Source organism: Ursus arctos, unplaced genomic scaffold (assembly GCF_023065955.2).
Source record: "Ursus arctos isolate Adak ecotype North America unplaced genomic scaffold, UrsArc2.0 scaffold_22, whole genome shotgun sequence".
Classification (NCBI taxonomy): Eukaryota; Metazoa; Chordata; class Mammalia; order Carnivora; family Ursidae; genus Ursus; species Ursus arctos.
The window spans coordinates 39,163,113-39,184,730 of NW_026622897.1; the positions used below are offsets into that span (position 1 = coordinate 39,163,113).

The 21,618-nt window shown below is 33.1% G+C and overlaps 1 protein-coding gene across 2 annotated transcripts in view; it reads right to left on the reverse strand.

Annotated features, from left to right (window-relative positions):
• PGR (progesterone receptor) overlaps window positions 1-21,618 on the reverse strand; it is a 117,754-nt gene that overhangs the window by 19,938 nt on the left and 76,198 nt on the right. For both annotated transcript variants that reach the window (XM_048217404.2, XM_057316808.1), the window contains exons 5-7: window positions 9,432-9,576; window positions 7,847-7,977; window positions 277-434 (exon numbers count right to left, since the gene is read on the reverse strand). In XM_048217404.2, coding sequence (XP_048073361.1) covers window positions 277-434; window positions 7,847-7,977; window positions 9,432-9,576 — 434 coding nt within the window. The remainder of the gene's footprint in view (window positions 1-276; window positions 435-7,846; window positions 7,978-9,431; window positions 9,577-21,618) is intronic.

Genomic DNA, 21,618 nt, shown 5'->3' on the forward strand with positions numbered 1-21,618 from the left:
CGAACATACTCAGAAAAATGTTATCACAATTCCTATAAACCATTAAATTACTCTCAAATTATACAAATACTAATAAAAGGATGTCTGGGTAATCTACATTGAAAATGAAAAAAGCACAATATAAGTTCTGAATAGTGTGATGCAAATACTGTTTTAAAATATAGGTACAAGTATGAGTTTGAAGAAACCCTATAAAGTAAAATGTAGATTTAATATTTAAAAGGTTATAGAAATTCAGAAAATAATCACTGTTATCCTAGAAAACAAAATACTTACATCATGCAAGTTATCAAGAAGTTTTGTAAGTTGGTAGAAACGCTGTGAGCTAGAGACAACTCCTTTTTGCCTCAAACCAATTGCCTTGATGAGTTCTCTAATGTAGCATGATCTCATCTCTTCAAACTGGTTTTGACTTCTTAGTCCTTCCAAAGGAACTGTAAGAATATAACTAAAGTGGCAGTTATGTTTAAAAAGATGATGGCAGCAAATTATAATAAAAATTTGTGAGCTGGGTAAAGATTTCTTTTGATATGGAACTCTAGATATGTACATCTTAACTAGGAAACAGTGTTATTGATAATTTTAGGATACATAAACTTATAGGACTCTTGAAGCATGTAAGAACAACTAGATAAACTAAAGAACATTTTAGCTTACCTATTTTAGAGCTGTATCAATGGATTATTCATTTAACTTAGGATTTGCTCAAAAGAGCATCTGTCGTTCTATAGTCCTGTCTCAGGAATAGATTTAGTTTACGATTATAGGTATGATGGGTCTTTTTTTTTTTAAAAAAAAAAAAAGTATTTTAACGAATACTTAGATCTCTCTGTCAAATTTGTCTTCATATAAATCTGAAGTATTTGTCATTGAGATTATTCATATATAATTTATCTTTTTGGTTGTAATTTTAACATTGCTTCATTAAATGTCCTAATTCCTTCCTGCTCGTATGAGAGAAAACTATTGATCATCCAACCACTTTGTTATACTCTATTTTTACTAACTTCTTTTAATTTCTATTTTTAATTCAAATAGTTTTGGTTGACTATCTTTTGTTTTTTTGGTATACAATACTGTATTTAAAATATCCTCATTTCTCCCTTCCCAATAGTTGTAGCTCCTGTTTCTGCTTCATGATTCAGTGCATGTTTTAGGATTTCCAGAACGATATTAAATAAAATAATGGCAAATATTCCTTTTTTGTTGCTTATTTTAATGGTAATGCCCCTTATTCCTATTCTTCCTTCCTATTCTTACTGCTAGTTCTCTTATTACCACTACATTGTCAATTTTACCTATAATTTTTTTCCTTAATATTTTAGGTCCTTCTGTTGTCACTTGTTTGAGATGCTTTGCTTGATTTCTTTAGCAAATTATTACCAGAACTCCCAATTTTCTTGTTTGCTTATGCTTTGGTTGCATTTATCTTACAAACAAACCTTCAAACTTAAATGAAGCAGCTCCCTTTTCCTGTAGTTATATCTAGATTGCTGAAAGAAAAAAAATCATATAATCTCTTGGATTTATATAATGCTACATTTATGATCTTGACCCTTAGTAATATTTCTATAAGAGGTGCACTTAGTTTAAGCAAAGTCAACTGTATATGGTTAGCAAAGGGAGAGAAAAAAATCCTTTTTTAAAAACTCTTATTTATTGCTTGTTTCCCAATGGCTTCCATTCCCCTTGGAAAAAATAAGGCTACAGATAATAAATCAAAGAAACCAAAAAGTAAATTCTTTGGTTTTGCGTTTTCAAAGGCTCATATGATAAATATAAGAAAGACTTTCAAGGGATGTGATTTTTACTCATTGTAAACTTTATTGCTGTATATATGTCTGTACATATATGCTCTATGTATGTAGGTCTCTTCTCTCTAATTGCTTCATATAACAGCTATTTTAAACCTTCATTATTCTTTTTTAAATTTCCCAACCAATCATCGCATCTCTCCCACTCTTAAACATGAATACAAACTTATTTGTGGGGGATAAAGAAAAGGCAAGGCAAGAAACAGACTCTTAACTATTGAGAACAAACTAATGGTTATGGGGGAGGGGGAGGTTGATGGGAAATTGGTAAAATGGGTGATGGGAGTTAAGGAGTGTCCTTGTGATGAGAACCGGGTGTTGGATGGAAGTATTGAATCACTATACTGTTCACCTGAAACTAATATTACACTGTATGTAAACTGGAATTTTAACAAAACACTTAAAATTAATTTTTCTTCTGATTATTGAAGTACTAATTCCAATTAGGTTTCAAGAACTGGAAACTAGTAACCCAAAGTCTTCACTCTATCCATCTAAGTATTTAGAACCAGCATTTGAACCAATTATCCTCTTTAAGAGAAAATCAGGCCTAATCGCAGCCTGCCTCACATCTTTTTAGTATCAACCACTATCAGGAAGTTCTGGTGATATTATAATCTAATCATTAGGCTCTCATCCTATGTTCCTGGGACATTTTGAAATTTTTCCTCCTCTCCTAATCTCTTCCTTACATTTCAGATCAATAATGAACTAGCTCTCCTAAATATTTCTATTTGCTTTAGCTCCTTACCTTAATTCATTTTTTCCTTGATTATTACATCCAGTATTATATGATTGGAGAATTTTCTCTCAGATTCTTGTTGATTCCACAAGTGAGTTTTAGGATTTCTTGCAAATATCTTAGTGGCAAATTGGGAGATGGTGAGTCATGGGCAGTTAGCCAAATGCTATTTTACATAAGAATACTTTTAAAAAAAAAATAAGGATCTTTATTTTTTTATTTCGCTAACTTAAAAATAACATATATCATTGGAAAAAGTTTAGAAAACATAGAAAATACATAAGAAATTACAAGTCACCAGATTCTACAATCCAATATTTTGGGACATTTCCTAACATCATATTGAGAACATTTACTTATATCTCTCAAAATTCTTTAAAAATAAATGTTTTAATTCTCACATTTAATTTCACTTAACAAAATTATAGGAGTACAATTTATTTGTCTTATCATTTGGTATTTGAAATATTTTACTAGCCTAACAATACTTATGACGAATATAATTTTTGATTTTTTAAAAAGATATATACTTAGAAGTGGAATTGTTGCATTTCTTAACACTCATACATTGCTAAACTTACTATTTAACTGTTTTGTAGCTAGTATTGAGTATTTTCATTTTAGGTAATCTTTACTTTTTACATAGAAAAACAAAATATCTCATTTTCATTTCTCAATTATTAGTGAGGTTGAACAATTTTCTTATGTGTATTAGTGATTTTTAATTTTTTTTCCTGTTTTGTACTCACCTATTTATAGGGGCCTAAATTATATTTCAAATATTTTTCAAAGTTTGTTGTTTAATTTTTACATATTTTGTCACAGTTTTGCAACTGTATTAGGGCAAGAGTAGTGTGCAAGCAACCCAACTTTTCTCATGCTCCAGAGGCAAACACTTTCAACTTTTTCATCTATTTATTTTAATTTTTCTTTCCACAGAATTAAATAGCTACACTGTAGTACTGATTCTTGATTTTTTTTATTTTTCACTTTTGATTTTCCAGTGTGGAAAATGAGGCTGTGGCTCTATTTCCATCTTACAAATCTACCATCACCTCCATATCAGTAGTGCTCACACACACAAACACATGCACATGCATACATGCATACACACACAACTTCCTATTCCTCATCTTCCTAATACCATTTTCATAATATTGGTTAAATCAATATTCAGTATTTACTATTCAGTTATGTAAATGTTACTACAGTTGAGTCACACATAGTATATATTATGATTTCTAGTACAATTTTCTGTTTTAGTGAGAGTAAATAATCATCTAAATGGGTGTATGAAGTGGTATCTCACTGTGGTTTTTATTTGTATTTCCCTAATGATTAGTGATGCTGAGCATCTTTTCATGTGCTTAATGGCTATTTGTATACCTTCTTTGGAGAAATGCCTATTCAGGCCCTTGTCCATTTACAAATTTTTTAATTGTTAAATTGTAGTTCTTTCTATATTCTAGATATTAATACTTCTTCTTTATCAGATACATGATTTTCAAATTTTTTCTCCCATACATTGGGTTGACTTTTTATTCTGTTGATCATGACCTTTGATGCACTAAAGTTTTAAATTTGATGAAATCCATTTATCTATTTTTCTTTTATTGCCTGTGTTTTGTGTATCATATCCAAGAAATCATTGCCAAATTCAACATCATGAAACTTTTCCTCTGTTTTTTTTAATAGTTTTATAGTTTAAGCTCTTAGATTTAGGTCTTTGATCTATTTTAAGTTAATAAGAGTCCAGCTTCATTTTTTAATGAAGTTTTCTAAACATCTTTTGTTAAAAAGACTAATTATTTCTTTGATGATTTCTTTTCCTATGTATTTTCCTGTTCTTTCTTTCTAGTGCTCCAACTATTTGCATATTGGGCCTCTTTGCTTCTGATTTTCAGAAGCAGAAGATTGGTTTTTGCTCTACTTTTGAGAGGTTTTCTAACTTTGTCTACCAATGCCTTTACTGACTTTTAAATTCTGCTTTCATATATACATAGTATATTATATATATAATAAATTATATATTTATTTTATTTATTATTATATTTCAAATATTTTTGAAATATATTATTATATTTCAATATAATATATTATATTAATATATTATATTATTATATTTCAAATATTTTTGTTGTTTAATTTTTACATATTTTGTCTTTATTTTAATTTTTAATGACAAATTGGAGGTTTAAATTATATATATATATAATAAATTATATATATATATAAATTCTGCTTTCCAACTTCCAAGAGCTCTTTGCTTTTAATGTGTTATTCTTTTCTCACAGTATCTAGTACTTGTTTCTTGGGTGCAATATATTCTCTTATCTTTCTAAACAGATATAGCTTTTTAATTTTTTTGAGGTTTTCATCTCCCTACATCATCTTTGTCTTCCAAGTTTGTTGTTTGTTTTCTTTCTGATTTGTCTTTGTCTTTGATGTTAAAGGACTCTCTCAGATGCCTCTGTTATTTGTATTCAAGAGTGGAAAACTACAAGGCTGATTCACAGCTCTGTTTCAATAGGTAGTGTTTATTGACTGTGAGCTTTAGTACAGGGCAATCCTGCTGAGCTATTTCAAAAAGAAACACCTGCTATTAACATATTAGCTCTTTTTCTTTCTAGCAAAAGAGATTCTGCAGAGAAGAATCTTTCATTCTCCTGTCTAGAGGATATAAACCTGGATGACAATGTTCTGGGAGACATGGGTGAAGGGAGTATGGTGGAATATGGTATCTCAACATTTGATATATAATTAATCCGTTGTCATTACAGGACCTCTCACCCTCAACAGTACCTACAGTTCACCAATCCAGCTACCCTTTGTTATATCCTCTTCAAGAACTAAACGTAAGGTCTCTGCCTGAGTTGAAAAGGGACAATTTCATGGTTGGGTGATTTCTGGATACAGACTTTAAAAAGAACTTTGCGTTTTTAACTCTACCCTCACTGTCATCTCAAAAAAATCATTGTTGAGATTTGCTATATTTGCTATATAGCAACTTGCTATATTTTCCTGAAGATCTTTATTTTAATTTTTAATGACAAATTGGAGGTTTAAATACTTATGTATCAAATCATTGAACTTTTCTTTTATCAACTTTCCAATTGCATTTATTTTCAAAAGGGTATTCTTTATTTGAAATCTCAAAATTATTATTTATATTCCTTTTAGTCTGTTTTTAACATATTAAGCATGTACATTTAACTCAATAATCTGGTATTTATTTTAAGATATAATTTGAACTAAATATCCAAACTAAGTTTTCCCCAAATATAAAACTTATTTTTCCTAACAATATTAATTTTCTCCATTCTCATTGATTCATGATGTTTCCACTACAACATACTAAGTTCTAATATATACTGGTCTGACTGGACTAACAACTTAGTGTATCCTTCTCTCACACTGTATTAATTAGGCAGAATTCTAATTTCCTTCTTCACCTCAAAATTTTTATAATACTTACCTACTTATTTTTTAAGATTTAAAGATGAATTCCCAAAAGCTTTGCCAAGTCTCTCCTCAAAAATCCCATTAGGATTTTTATTAGAATTTATAGAAATCATAAGTACTATTCACCAAATATTGCTGTTTTCCCCTTTTCTTGAAGCTGCAAGTGGCCAAGAATCTTGTTTCTATAGTATGTGACTGGAGGTTATAGATATGTCACTTCCTTCCCTTACCATTTCCTTCCTTACCAGTACTCTAGAGATTGGAGAAGTATATGTCAAGATATAGCTTCCTTGTGCCTGGCATGTGAGTGACAACAATGAGCAGAGCCATCTTGTTGATCTGCATTGGACATATAGTGGAAAAAATACATACTTAAAATATTTTTTTTTGTTAAGCTACTGAGATTTTGGAGTGGTTTGGTACTTCAGCATAATGTAACCTATGTATAAATATAGAATTATGTTAATAATAACAACTAATTTAGGAAATCTAGAATTACCTCTAACCTAATTGCTATAGGATTCATTACTGCCAAGAAAAGGAGAGGAGTTAACTGCTGTAATATTAAATTTATTCTAGTCGACTCTCTTGGCTAGTTCCATATCAATACTTTAGCCCACTTTATGCTCTTTTATCAAAATAGGCTTGAAGGTCTCTCCTCCAAATAGTGTTCCCAAGGTAGGGGGAGAAGGCTATGGATCCTTAGATCCTGTATTGGTCCCTGTGTTTGCATAGATTTCATGAGGAAAACTTCCTTTTTAAGGATTTAGCTTTTTTGCCTTTTTTCCCTGATGTGTACCCCACCCCTCCACTATTTGAGATTTGTGTTACTATAGAGAAGTCTCTGAGAAGATACTACTGAGAAAGACCCTTAGCTCACTTTAGCTCCCTAAAGTTCTCTTTCAAATCACTGAGTGAAAGAAGGATGAATTCAGATATTCAAAGGCTGAGCTTACCTGTGCATGGAAAGGGCACAGAAAAAGGTGAAAAGTAAAAGCAGTTTTAAAAATTTTCCCACCCAGACCCTTGGGGATCCACTGAGGCAGAGGTGTGTGGGGTTCTTTGTGTATGAGAAAGAGTGAAATGTATATTTTCCCATTCTTCTGATGACCAATGCTATGTTTCATAATGTTTCTTCTGGGTATAGAGCTACAGTGTATTTCCCAGCCTCTCCCGCAGTTAAATATGGGTCATGGAATGTGGGTAGAAGTGACATATGACACTTCCAGGCCTCACTTCCAAATCTTTTCTCACTCAGTGCTTATCTTCTAGTTAGATCCAATGGAGGACTCCAAGCTGCTATGAAAGGGTGGAGTCCCTATATGGAAGAAGCATGGGTTTTCTTGCTAACCCACTGGACTGTGAATATGAGTGACAAATAAACTGCTTTTGTGTTATGCCACTGATCTTTGTAGATTATTTGTTATAACTGCCTATTCTGACATAAAAAAAAAATAGTTCCAAACAAAATTGTGTTTTTTATATAGTAAGTCTTTTGTGGAGTGGGGGTGGAAGGAAGATAGTTTGTGTTTATTAACTAGTTCATAATACCTAATTAGGTTACTATGAAAAAGTCATTTAAGCACATTTTATCTGAGAAAAAAAAATAGAACTGCCTAATTGACAAGATATTTTACTATTATGTAAAACCTGAGAAATATGAAGTAATTTTATTAATGTCTATGACACTATATTAGGTGTTTCTTCTTTGCACCCAAAATCTAAGATTCATACCTCATGTATATGATTGTATTGTCATTTGAGACTTTCTCAATTAATTGAAAATTAAGAAAGTAAACATCTTGTAAAAGTTGCTATACTCACTCACTTGTATTAAGAAGGAGCAATACTTTCATACATAGGAACTCTTCTTGGCTAACTTGAAGCTTGACAAACTCCTGTGGGATTTGCCACATGGTGAGGCATAATGAATAGAATGATGATTCCTTCATCCTCTGTCTTGTATCACACACAACAGACAAAAGAAAAAGCAACAGGAAAAAAGAAACACAGCTAGTTTGTGTAATTTATCAGAGAAAATGAGATTTGGTAATTTACATATTACAGAAAATGTCTTTTTGTAAACAAACTCAATAATTTGAATTTTAAACAAAATAATAAGTAAACTACTCACAATACTGAATTTTTGAGGTTAAGAAATTTTAAAGTTAGGAAATCATATTAAATACATATTGACCAAGATTAATGTTGTTTCTCACTTTTATCATTGCATTTAAAAACCTAAGGAGTTGAGAATGTGGACCTGAGGAACACTCAGGAAATCATATATTTACTGATGATTTTTTCTGTTAAAAAATATATGTATGTATAATTTGGTATGTAATCCAATCAAAGAATGAAATCAGTTCATAGAAACTGAAGAATGTAGAATAGTTAGTGTATTCAGTTCAGAGTATTCAGTGTAGAAGACTTATACCATGAACTATTCCAGGGGAAATGTATGGTGACAAAGAGAACACTACAAAGGATTAAATAACTGACAAGGCCAAACCCTAATTCTGAAGGTCGGAGAAAAATTCTTAAAGGTATTTTCTCAACCATGTGCTGTTCTGCAATATCCACATTAGTCACATGCAGCTAACACAAATAGTGAAAAGAAAACTAAATTTTGACTCAGATGAGGTAAAATTAATCCAGACTATTACTCAGATTCTTTGGCAATTCTTCTGAGCCTGTTTCTTGAACTGTATAATGAAGAACATTGATTCCTTACCTATTTCAAAAGATTATAGGGCAAAATGGAATAAAATACATGAAAATTATCTGTTAACTATAAAGACAAAAATAATATGTCATACAATTCTGAGTCAGCATTCATCATTAAAATGGTATAAATATTTCCCTGAAAATATTCTTACTCAGTTTAAGATTATATGTCAAAAATTAATTATAGTAATTTAAATATAGCCAAGAAAATTGAAATATTCATCTCTCAATTTTTAAAATAACTTACCAGTCTGATTTTTCCTCTAGGAGGAGAGATAATATCTTTACTTTTTGAAGGTAAGTCAATACTTTCAAGCAAAAATACTTCTAATTTACATTATTATCTTCATTAGTACCAACTATAAAATTTTAATTTGGTAAACTAAAAATTTCATTTTATCTTTAAGTATACTTCTTGAGACATTTTTGAAGTTTAAAAAAATGGATTTGAGATGATTATTATATATTGAAACAAAAGGGGAAAGGTATCTCCAAATATCAAATTACTGATATAATGATACAATTTTATTAATTTTGTTATAGCAAGCCATATCCTGAGATAATTCTGATAAACATTTCAGGAAAATTCTATTATTTGGGATACTAAATGTGTAATCATCTACTGAAATGTAATTTTCAAGATTATCCTTTGTGATAATATGAACAAAAATCAAGTTACTACTTACTCATTTAGTATTAGATCAGGTGCAAAATATAGCATCTGTCCACTGACATGTTTATAAGATCTCCATCCTAGTCCAAACACCATTAAACTCATCCAAGAATACTGGATGAGAGTTATCTGGTCATCAATATGTAAATTTCGAAAACCTACAAAACAAAGTAAAAAAAAAAAAAAAACGCAAAATGATCCCCAGAATCACTTGTGTTAAAATGTTGAAAATGTGTAGAAATTTGAAAATAGATGTAAGTAGGGTAATATATTGTTTTCAATTTCAATGTACTTTATACTATAAATGAGGAAATATTAATACATAATAGAGCCTGAGAAATTTAGGAACAACTTTGAAATCATTAAAATTGGTAACTGTGATTTAAGCATTGCTGGGAATTCACACATACAACGTTCATTTGCTGAGAATCACTTGTGTGCCAGGCACTGTGTAAAAATGGTTATGAGAATGAAGAATGGTTATGAGAATGAAAGACTTGCCCTTAAAAGAAACTCACAAGTCAATAGGAAAGACAAGCACATAAGTACAGTGGTACAGAAGGTTAACAGGAAATACACCAGGAATTGGGAGGCAAGTCAGGAAAAACTCTTGAGAAGATCATGCCCAAGCAGAATATAATCAGATTGTTGAGGAAACTTGAATCTTTGGGATTTAAAAATAAACTGATTTTATTTTATAAAACCACTGCTTTCAATTGTGCTTTATTTTTATTTAACATCCCTTAATTATGTCTTAGGTAGATTCCATAGTTTTGTGGTCACTTTTGTTTTTGAAATTTAATCCAGTCACATTTTATTTAATTTTTTATTGACATTCACTATTTTTTATTTCCTTTCATCCAACTCGCTTTCCATAACTTCTATTTATTTATAATTTTTATTATGTTCAATTAGCCAAAATATAGTACCTCATTAATTTTTGATGCGGTGTTCAATGATTCATTAGTTGCATATAACACCCATGGGGTTTAAGAGTTTTACAGTCTGTGTGTGTGTGTGTGTGTGTGTGTGTGTGTGTGTGAATTCTCTGGTCTTTCATACCTCCACAACCTCTTTTAGGCCCTTCTCTGTATCGGTGGCAGAGGGAGGATGGCAGGGAGTGGGGAAATGCACTGACTCAAATAGTCAAAATCTCTTCACCTTTTTCAGTTCTCATTTTGTCTGTTTTGCAGAAGGTCACAGCCCAACACTGATAAACTTAAATGAGGGAGAAGCAAAGAGGTAAATCTGGATATGGAGGCTGTGGTCAGATATGTCTATTAAGGAGCAACAATATGATATAGCCTTATTTGTGTTTTGGAGGGATTCTTGGTAGCCATGTAGAAGATGGATTCAAGGGAGTTAAGTCTGGTGTTACAGAAAAAAGTTGGGAGCTATTGCCAAAAACCAAGTGAGAGATGATAAAAGTCTGAAATAAGTCAACAGGTAGGCATACAGAGGAGGGAGTACATCAGAGAAATATTTAAATCAAAGAGATTTGACAACTGATTGTGTGTAGGTAGGAGGAAGAAGGAGCCTGATAGATGCTTCAGAATTTTGCAGGAATGGTGAATGATAACAGCATAACAGAAAAAATAGAGGAGGAGAAATAGGCTAGGGACCAAATTGTAAGTTTTGATTCATTGGACTGACTTTTGGAATGTCTAGACAGCAGTTGGACAAATGAATTAGAAATATGGAGAGATATGTGAACCATAAGTATAAATTTGGAAATTATTTGTATTTGAATATAGCTGAAACAATGGTAGTAGATGAAATCTTTTATTAAAGGTACATAAAAATCAAGTGTTTTGGTGGGAATATCAACTATTTTCCACAAAGCTATTTTTTTAAAAGATTTTATTTATTTATTTGACAGAGAGAGACAGCCAGCAAGAGAGAGAACACAAGCAGGGGAAGTGAGAGAGGAAGAAGCAGGCTCCCAGCAGAGCAGGGAGCCCAATGCAGGGCTTGATCCCAGGTCCCTGGGATCACCCCCTGAGCCGAAGGCAGATGCTTAATGACTGAGTTACCCAGGCACCCCTCCACAAAGCTATTTTAATAACATCTGTTCCACCTAAGAATTCATATATGTATTTCATTTTCCAGAATATATATTTCATATATATATACTTGGTATATACCAACAAATGTATATATTTTATATATATGTATATGTGTACATATGTATATATGTAAATATGTGTATACATATATATATATATATATATATATATATATATATATATATATATATATAAATGACAGGCTCATAGAAAGTTAGGTTCCATTAGTCAGTTGTATTAATAAATTATTCACTACCATCTTCAGGAACATATTTTTATTCTTTATTTTTTATTCTTTTCTTTTATCCTTTTATCCTCTTCCTTTTATCCTTTATTCCTTTCTTAGTCAATTTCATAACTTGCTAAAGAAAGCATTTCATACTACTTAAATATTTGACCTACTGTACTTTTTTTCACTCCAGGCCTTTGTTTCATGTTAATCTCTAATTTGAAAAAATTTACATCATAATATAACAGTTAATTCATTTGTTCTTTTTTTAAAAACAGATTCCACTTATATTTTACATGTTTATATCTGCTTTACCCCACCCTTTATTTTGGGAGGGTTGCTTGTTTTTCTCTTTGCATTCTGGGACTACTAGAAATAAAAATAAAGTAACATTTTTAGTAGATTATAATATAAAAGGCAAATCTTTGCTGAAATAACTTAAAACTTTTGAAATTACCAATATTTATAGCAGAAAATGTATTTTCCATTTAACAGAATGAAAAGTAACTGAGAAAATAGCTTTTTAAAATAGCCAGCTTTTAGAGGGCTTATCTGTGATAAATGTACACTGTTAAATTGACTTGAACATGCCTGGTACAGAAGTGTTCTTTTTTTCCCCATTAACTGTAATATCATTCATTACTTCATACTGAAACAAAGACAGGAACACTGAGCTCAAATTACCATTGATGATAATGATCAGGTAAAGTCAGTACATTTTCAATGATGATCAAAATGAAAAACTTCACATAGAAAGTGATGGATGATCCTTAATTGTGTTTAACAAGTAGTAAAGAAAAATACCCTTTCCTTTTAAGTGACTTGACCTGATAATTTTTGACAAAAGCCCTGTTACAAGCTGTTCAATCCTTAATGCTTAAAAAAAAAAAAAAGCGTATGTTAACACATGGCATGTATAATCTTCTAAGTTCTCCTGTGTTTCTTCCAGAGTTTTGATAAAATGTATAGGTTGTGCTGTTGTAAAAACTGTCATGTACTGAAACATTTACTCTACAACAAAGGTGGAGCATTCAATACTTCAGCACCTTCTGACACAAAGTGTGAGTGAAGTTTGAGGAGCATAAAAAAAGCTACAGTGCAATAAGTATAATCACCAACATATATACGATTTTTTTTATGAATAAGGATTTGATGGCACAGTTCCTTTTGCACCAGTCCTGTAATTTAAATTTCTATAAATACTCTTTAAGCATCCCCTCTGGATGAAGCATTCTGATTGCAACAAGGCAAAAAGACTAGAAAGATGTTTCTGCCTTTAACACTTGCAGTCTGGTGAAACAGAAAATGAGAACATAATTATAAATCAGAGTGATAGTATGGTTGACAAAGTAAAGGTGATGTGGTAGAGCAAAGAGGCCTTTGACTCAGTCTGGGAAGGCCAGGGAACTCGTCCTTGGGGGAAGTGACAGGTAATTAGAATCCTGAAGGTTAGTGAGGGGCCAGCCAGGGGAAAAATGTGGAAGAAGGGAAGGATCTTCAGGTAGGGAAACAATATGGGCAAAAGAAGGCAGGATACTGAGCAAAGAGCATTGTGAGAATTGAAGCTTAGAGTTGCTTGAAGAGGAAGAATCAGACATAACATTGTAAATTCAGAAGTCAAATCACAGATAATCTTGGATGGTTAATCCACTCCTTAATCTTAAAGTTAAGAAGTTTGGACTTTGTTATGAACAGTAAAGGAAATAATACAATTGGTTACAATTGTTTTTAGAAAGATGATTCTGGTGGCAGAAGAGGATTGTTTGGTGGTAGGGTGAAAGTGGTAATAGGGTTAGTCAAAGAGCTACAACTGAAATCTAGGAAAAGAGGACAAGGACCTCAACTAAGTCATGGCAGCAGCAGTGGAAGTAGCATATATAATGAATCATATATTTAATAAGTGGAGTTGACAGAATTTGATAACTAATTGGACAGGAGGTGAAGGAGAAAATTGAGCCTAGTAGGATACCCAAGATTCTATCTGAGGCACCATTTAAAGATAAAGAAAAAGGTTTTAGGTTTATGAAGCAAAAGGTCATGTTGGCCTAGAAATTCATCCAGGTGGAAATATGTATAAATAATTGAAATACATGGTTCAATAGTTCATTAGAGGGTCTGGGTTGACACTGTGTATTTAGGAGTATTTAGGATACAGTGGTAGTTGAAGACAAGGCTATAAATGGGCTCATCTAGTTTGTGTAGAATTAGAAACTACTGGAGTAGAAGATGGAATGCAGGAGATGCCAAATTTATGATGTGATTGGAAAAACAAATCCATAAAGGAAACAAAATGTATAAATTGAGAGAAACATATCTACCTGAAGGGAAATGATAAATGCCAAAGTAAGAGTATCAGCAAGAAATGATACTTTGTCAGTGGCCCCAAAGGCATGCAAAGCATGTTAAGGTTGAAAGTATTCATTATATTTGATAAACAAAAATTTTGTTAACATAGGCAATAGTAATTTCAGTGGAGTAGGATGCTAGAAAAATCATTTTTGAAAGGCTTCATAACAGTATTATCAAAGCTTGATACTCATAGGCTAATTTCATTTCTTTTCCATCACTTTTTTTGGAGGAAATAATTTGATGTACTTATTTTACTTGGGATAAAAGAAAAAAATCCTTTCATATATGCAATGGCTGTCCCTGACTCAAAAGATATTTTGGCATGCTTCAAAGGCAGAAAACAAAGCAAAGGACTGTTCCAGTCTTCTGATACTGTTGATTGCAAATAGTCTGGCTAACTGAGATGAAGAAGTGAGATATTTCAAAAATGCAATATTTGAAAATGTTGAAGCATTGACCCTCATAGATTTTTTTCACAAAATAAACAGAAGAATCAGGACAAAATTTATAAAAAGAAAATATTTCCCTCAAACCTCACTATCATGTAAATTCTGCCATAATATATTGATATAAAGGATAAATAATATTTCAAAGTGAAATTGAATAGGGAATAAGTACTTATTAATTTAATTTCCAAAGCCTACCCTGACTTTCAAGATCCTCCTTTATCAACCCATAACTTACACCTCTAAGTTTCCTTCGACTACTCTCCCTAACATAAATTACCAGTGGCTTCTTAATACTTTGCTGATGAAACCTCCAGGATGTCAATACTCACTGTAATAGTGTTTGAGAAACACACACACACCATATCTTCTTTATCCATTCATCTATCAATGGACACTTGGGCTGCTTCCATAATTTGGTTATCGTAAATAATGTTGCAATAAACATAGAGGTGTATATATCCTTTTGAATTTGTGTTTTGTATTCTTTGGGTAAATACCCAGAAGTATCATTACTGGTTCATTTGATAGTTCTGTTTTTAACTTTTTGAGGAACCTCCATACGATTTTCCATAATGATTGCACCAATTTACATTCCCATCAATAATGTGTGAGGGTTGTCCAATTTTCCCAGCACCATTTATTGAAGAGACTGTCTTTTTCCCACCGGATGTTTTTTCCTGCTTTATCAAATATTAGTTGCCCAAAGAGCTGAGGGTCCATTTCTGGGCTCTCTATTCTGTTCCATTGGTCTATGTGTCTGTTTTTGTGCCAGTACCATGCTGTCTTTGTGATCACAGCTATGTAGTACAGCTTGAAATCCGGCATTGTGATGCCCCCAGCTTTGTTTTTCCTTTTCAACAGTTCCTTGGAGATTCGGGGTCTTTTCTGGTTCCATACAAATTTAAGGACTATTTGTTCCAGTTCTTTGAAAAACGTTCTCGGTATTTTGATCGGGATAGCATTGAAAGTGTTGATTGCTCTGGGTAGCATGGACATTTTAACTATGTTAATTCTTCCGATCCATGAGCATGGAATATCTTTCCATCTTTTTATGTCTTCCTCAATGTCTTTTAAGAGTGATTTATAGTTTCTAGAATAAAGGTCCTTTACGTCTCTGGTTAAGTTAATTCCAAGGTAACGTATGGTTTTTGGTGCTATTGTAAATGGGATGGATTCCCTGATTTCTCTTTCTTCATTCTCGTTATTCGTGTACAGAAATGCAACTGATTTCTGAGCATTGATTTTGTATCCCGCCACGTTACTGAATTGCTCTATAACTTCTAATAGTTTGGGAGTGGCTTCTTTTGGGTTTTCCATATAGAGTTGGGAAAATTGGACAGCTACATGCAAAAGAATGAAACTTGACCACTATCTCACACCATACACAAAAATAAACTCCAAATGGATGAAAGACTTTGATGTGAGACAGGAATCCATCAAAATTCTAGAGGAGAACATAGGCAGCAACCTCTACGACATCAGCCAAAGCAACCTTTTTCATGACACATCCCCAAAGGCAAGAGAAACAAAAGATAAAATGAATTTATGGGACTTCATCAAGATTAAAAGTTTCTGCACATCCAAGGAAACAGTCAGAAAAACTAAGAGGCAGCCCACGGAATGGGAGAAGATATTTGCAAATGACACTACAGATAAAGGACTGGTATCCAAGATCTACAAAGAACTTCTCAAACTCAATACACGAGAAACAAATAAACAAATCAAAAAATGGGCAGAAGATATGAACAGACACTTTTCCAATGATGACATACAAATGGCTAACAGACACACGAAAAAATGTTCAAAATCATTAGCCATCAAGGAAATTCAAATCAAAACCACACTGAGATACCACCTTACGCCAGTTAGAATGGCAAAAATAGACAAGGCAAGAAACAACAATTGTTGGAGAGGATGTGGAGAAAGGGGATCCCTCCTACATTGTTGGTGGGAATGCAAGTTGGTACAGCCACTCTGGAAAACAGTGTGGAGGTCCCTTAAAAAGTTAAAAATTGAGCTACCCTATGATCCAGCCATTGCACTACTGGGTGTTTACCCCAAAGATACAGACGTAGTGAAGAGAAGGGCCATATGCACCCCAATGTTCATAGCAGCAATGTCCACAATAGCTAAATCGTGGAAGGAGCCGAGATGCCCTGCAACAGATGACTGGATTAAGAAGTTGTGGTCCATATATACAATGGAATATTACTCAGCAATCAGAAAGAATGAGTTCTCAACATTTGCTACAACATGGACGGCACTGGAGGAGATAATGCTTAGTGAAATAAGTCAAGCAGAGAAAGACAACTATCATATGATTTCTCTCATCTATGGAACATAAGAACTAGAATGATCAGTAGGGGAAGAAAGGGGTGTTAATCAGAAGGGGGAATGAAACATGAGAGACTATGGACTATGAGAAACAAACTGAGGGCTACAGAGGGGAGGGGGGTGGGGGAATGGGATAGACCGGTGATGGGTAGTAAGGAGGGCACATATTGCATGGTGCACTGGGTGTTATACACAACTAATGAATCATCGAGCCTTACATCGAAAACCGGGGATGTACTGTATGGTGACTAACATAATATAATAAAAAATCATTATTAATAAAAAAAAATAAATAAATAAAATAAATAAATAAATAAATAATCCCTAAAAAAAAAAATAATGTGTGAGGGTTCCTTATTCTCCATATCCTTGCCAACATTTGTTATTCATTGTCTTTTTGATTCTAGCCATTCTGACAGATGTGAAGTGATATCTCATTGTGGTTTTGATTTGTATTTCAGTCATCATTTGATGATGACTGATGTTGAGCATCTTTTTATGTGTCTGTTAGCATCTGGATATCTTCTTTGAAAAATATCTGTTCATGTCTTCTGCCCATTTTTAAATTGGGCTATTGTTTTTTGTTTTGTTTTGTTTTGTTTTGTTTTGGTGTTGAGTTACATAAGTTCTTTATCTACTTTGGATACTAACACTGTATCAGATACGTCATTTGGAAACAGCTTCTCCCGTTCAGTAGGTTGTCTTTCAGTTTTGTTAATTTCTTCCTTTGCTGTACAGAAGTTTTTATTTTGATGTACTCCCAATAGTTTTATTTGTGCTTTTGTTTCCCATGCCCCAGGAGACATATCTAGAAAGATGTTGTTATGGTTGATGTCAGAGAAATTACTGACTGTGCTCTCTTCTAAGATTTTTATTGTTTCAGGTCTCACATTTAGGTCCTAATCCATTTCATGTTAGAAAGTGGTCCAGTTTCATTTTTTTGCATGTTGTTGCTGTCCAGTTTTCTCAACACCATTTGTTGAAGAGACTGTTCTTTTCTAATTACATATTCTTTCCTTCTCTGTTAAAGGTTAATTGGTCATATAGTTGTGGGTTTACTTCTGGGGTTTCTATTCTGTTCCTTTGATCTGTATGTATGATTCCATGGCAGTACCATACTGCTTAGATTGTTTAGATTGCTACAACTTTGTACTATTTCTTAAAGTCTGGGATTGTGAAACCTTCAGTTTTGTTCTTCTTTCTCAAGATTGCTTTGGCTTTTTGGGTTTGTTTGTGGTTCCATACAAATTTTAGGACTGCTTGTTCTAGTTCTGTGGAAAACGCTGTTGGTATTTTGATAAGGATGACATTAAATCTGAACGTTGCTTTGGGTAATTTAGACATTTTAACAATATTAACTCATCCAATCCATGAGCATGGAATATCTTTCTATTTGTTTGTGCCATCTTCAATTTCTTTCACTGATATTTTATAGTTTTCAGAGTACAGGCCTTTCATCTTCCTTGGTTATGTTTATTCACAGATATTTTATTCTTTTTGATGCAATTATAAATGGGGATGTTTTCTTAATTTCTCTTTCTGCTGCATCATTATTGATGCATACAAATGCAACCAATTTCTCTATATCAAGGTAATCCTGGTCTTGTAGAATGAATTTAGAAGTTTTTCTTTCCCTTTATTTTCTGGAATAATTTGAAAACAAAAAGGTATTAAGTCTTTTAAAATGGTAGGTAGAATTTACCTGTGAAGCCATCTTGTCCTGGACTTTTGTTTGTTGAGAATTTTTTTGATAACTGATTCGATTTCTTTACTAGTAATTTGTTCAAATTTTCTTTCTTCCTGATTCAGTTTTGTAAAGTTATATGTTTCTAGGAGTTTATTCATTTCTTCAATGTGCTGGCATGTAAGCTTTCATAATATTATTTTGTGGTGCTGGTTATTATTTCTCCTTTTTCACTTCTGATTTTATTTATTTGAGTCCTCTTTTTTCTTGGTAAATATGGCTCAAGATTATCAATTTTGCTTATTTTCAAAAGAACAAGCTCCTGGTATCATTGATCTTTTGTATTATTTCTTAGTCTCTAAGTCATTTATTTCTGCCATAATGTTTATTATTTTCTTCCTTTTACTAGGTTTGAGCTTTTTCATTTGCTATCTTTTTTAGGTGCAAGGTGTGAGATTTTTCTTGTTTCTTTAAGCAGGTCTGTATTGCTATAAACTTCCCTCTTAGAAATGTTTTGGCTGTGTCCCAAAGAATTTGCACAGTTGTTTCAATTTCTTTAACTCCATGTTTAGAGAGAGATATTGGGAGAGAGCACAAGCAGGGGGAGTGGCAGGCAGAGGGAGAGAGAGAAGCAGGCTCCCCACTGAGTTGGGAGCCCAACACCGGCTCCATCCCAGGATCCTGGGATCATGACCTGAGTGGAAGGCAGACACTCAACTGACGGAGCCACCCAGGTGCCCCATTTCCACGTTTTTTTTTTAATTTGCTCTTTGATTTCTTAGTTGATCCATTCATTTTCTAGTATCATGTTATTTAGCCTCCATGTATTTGTGTTCTTTCCAGATGATTTCTGGTAGTTGATTTCTAGTTTCATACTGTTGTGGTGGGAAGATGCTTGATATTATATTTCAATCTTCTTGAATACTGAAAATTGTATTGTGGCCTAATGTGATTTATCACAGAAAATGTCATATGTACTCTTGTAAGAATGAGTATTCTGCTGTTTTTGGATGAAATATTATGTATATATTTGTTAGATCCATCTGGACTAACGTGTCACTCAAAGCCATTGTTTCTTTGTTGATCGTCTGTCTGGATGATTGATGCAGTTAAGTAAATAGGGTGTTAAAGTCCTTATTATTATTGTATTACTGTCAATCTCTCCCTTTATGTCTGTTAAAATTTATTTACTACCCTAGTTTTTTGTTTGTTTCTATCTTCATGGTAAATGTTTTTTAATCCCTTAACTTTCAATCTGCATATGTCTTTACGTCTGAAGTGCCTCTTATAGACAGTGTACAGATGGATCTTTTTTCTATCCATTCAGTCACCCTATGTCTTTTGATTAGTCCATTTGCATTTCAAGTTATTACTGATAAGTATGTACTTACTGCCATTTTGTTACTTGTTTTCTGGTTGTTTTTGTTCTCCTCTGTTCCTTTCTTCTTCTCTCCCCCTCTTCCTTATGCTTTGATGGCTTTCTTTAATGTTATGCTTGGATTCATTTCTCTCTCTCTCTCTTTTTTTTTTTTTTTTTTGGTGTGTGTATCTATTATAGGTTTTTAATTTGTGGTTACAATTGGTTTCACATATAACATCTTATGTGTATTGCAGTCTTTATTAACTCAATGGTCACTTAAGTTTGAACACCTTCGTGTCCTACATTTTTACTCCCTTTCCCATTTTCTGTACACCATGTCATATTTTACATCCTTTTATTTTGTGAATCCCTAGACTAATTCTTATAGAGATAATTGATATTGCTTTTGTGCCTTACCCTCCATACTGGTCAATTTACTATTATTTATTCAAATAAGTTTTCTTTCCCATTCTGCCTGTTTTCTCCTTCTGGATTCCCTATAAGATGAATGTTACTACACTTAATGATGTCCTTAATTTCTCTTAACCATTTTTTACTTTTTATTAGTCATATTTCTTTTTGTAGTTCAGCTTGTTTTTCATTAATCTATCTTCCAGGTGTGCAGATTTGGTCTTCTACATTGCCTAATATGCTGTTGACTCTATTGTATTTTTTTATTTCAGTTATTGAATTCTTCATCTCTGACTGGTTCTTTTTATATTTTCTATCTCTTTACTGTAGGTCTTACTGAGATCCTCCACTCTTATTTCAGGTCCACTGAATACCTTTATGATATTACTGAATTCTTTATCAGGCATAGTACTTATTTCCATTTCATTTAGTTCTTTTGCTGTGATTTTGTCCAGTTCTTTTTTTGGGATATATTCCTCTGCCTCACTTTGTCTAACTCTATTTATAGGTATTAGGATGGTCAGCTATATCTCTTGATATTAAAAGTAGTGGCCTTGTGAAAAAGAGGTCTTGTGGTGCCTGGTAGTCAGTGTCCCCTATTCACCAGAACCATGTGCTCCAGGGGTGTCTCCTGGATATGGGCTGTGTAAACACTACTGTTGTGGCTGAGCCACTAGCTGACTGAGCTTTAAGATCAGTAATCTGCAGTGACTGGCTTTACCTGTTGTGGTTTCTTTTGTGGGGTGTGTCTGAGACAACCATGGATTTTTTTTGGTGGACAATGTCAGCAGACAGCTAGCTGTCTGCACTCTGTGTGCTGCAGTTATGTTCACACCAATTGTCAGAGTGCTCTCCACATGTGGCCCCCTATAGAGCTTTTCTTGGTGATTGGGGCTGGCAGTCAGACCAGTGTGTCTGTCACAGCTGCAGGCTGTGTGGTCAGCTAAAATGCTCAGCTCTGGAACTGCTCATGTGCTGATGTATGGAGTTATTTTCTACTATCTGCAGGGCAGGAGACACTTTGGAATGGTGTCAGTCCCTGCTGGGGCTGCTTGTACAGTGTGTCAAGGCAGGAGCTCCTTTTAAGGAATATTTGCTGAAGTGGGCAAGATGGATGAGGTGAGTCTGCAGGGGAACATGATTTGGGGCACATGGTGCTAGCAAGATAGATGGTGTTCCTGCTGGTATCCACAAGAGTCTAGAAATCTAGGCTGGGGGAGGGGAATAAAGATGGTGTCTGCCAGCACTTTTATTCCTGAAGAAATCTCCTGTAGATCTATGTCCCTCTAGCCCATGTTCTAAGATTAGTAAATTACTC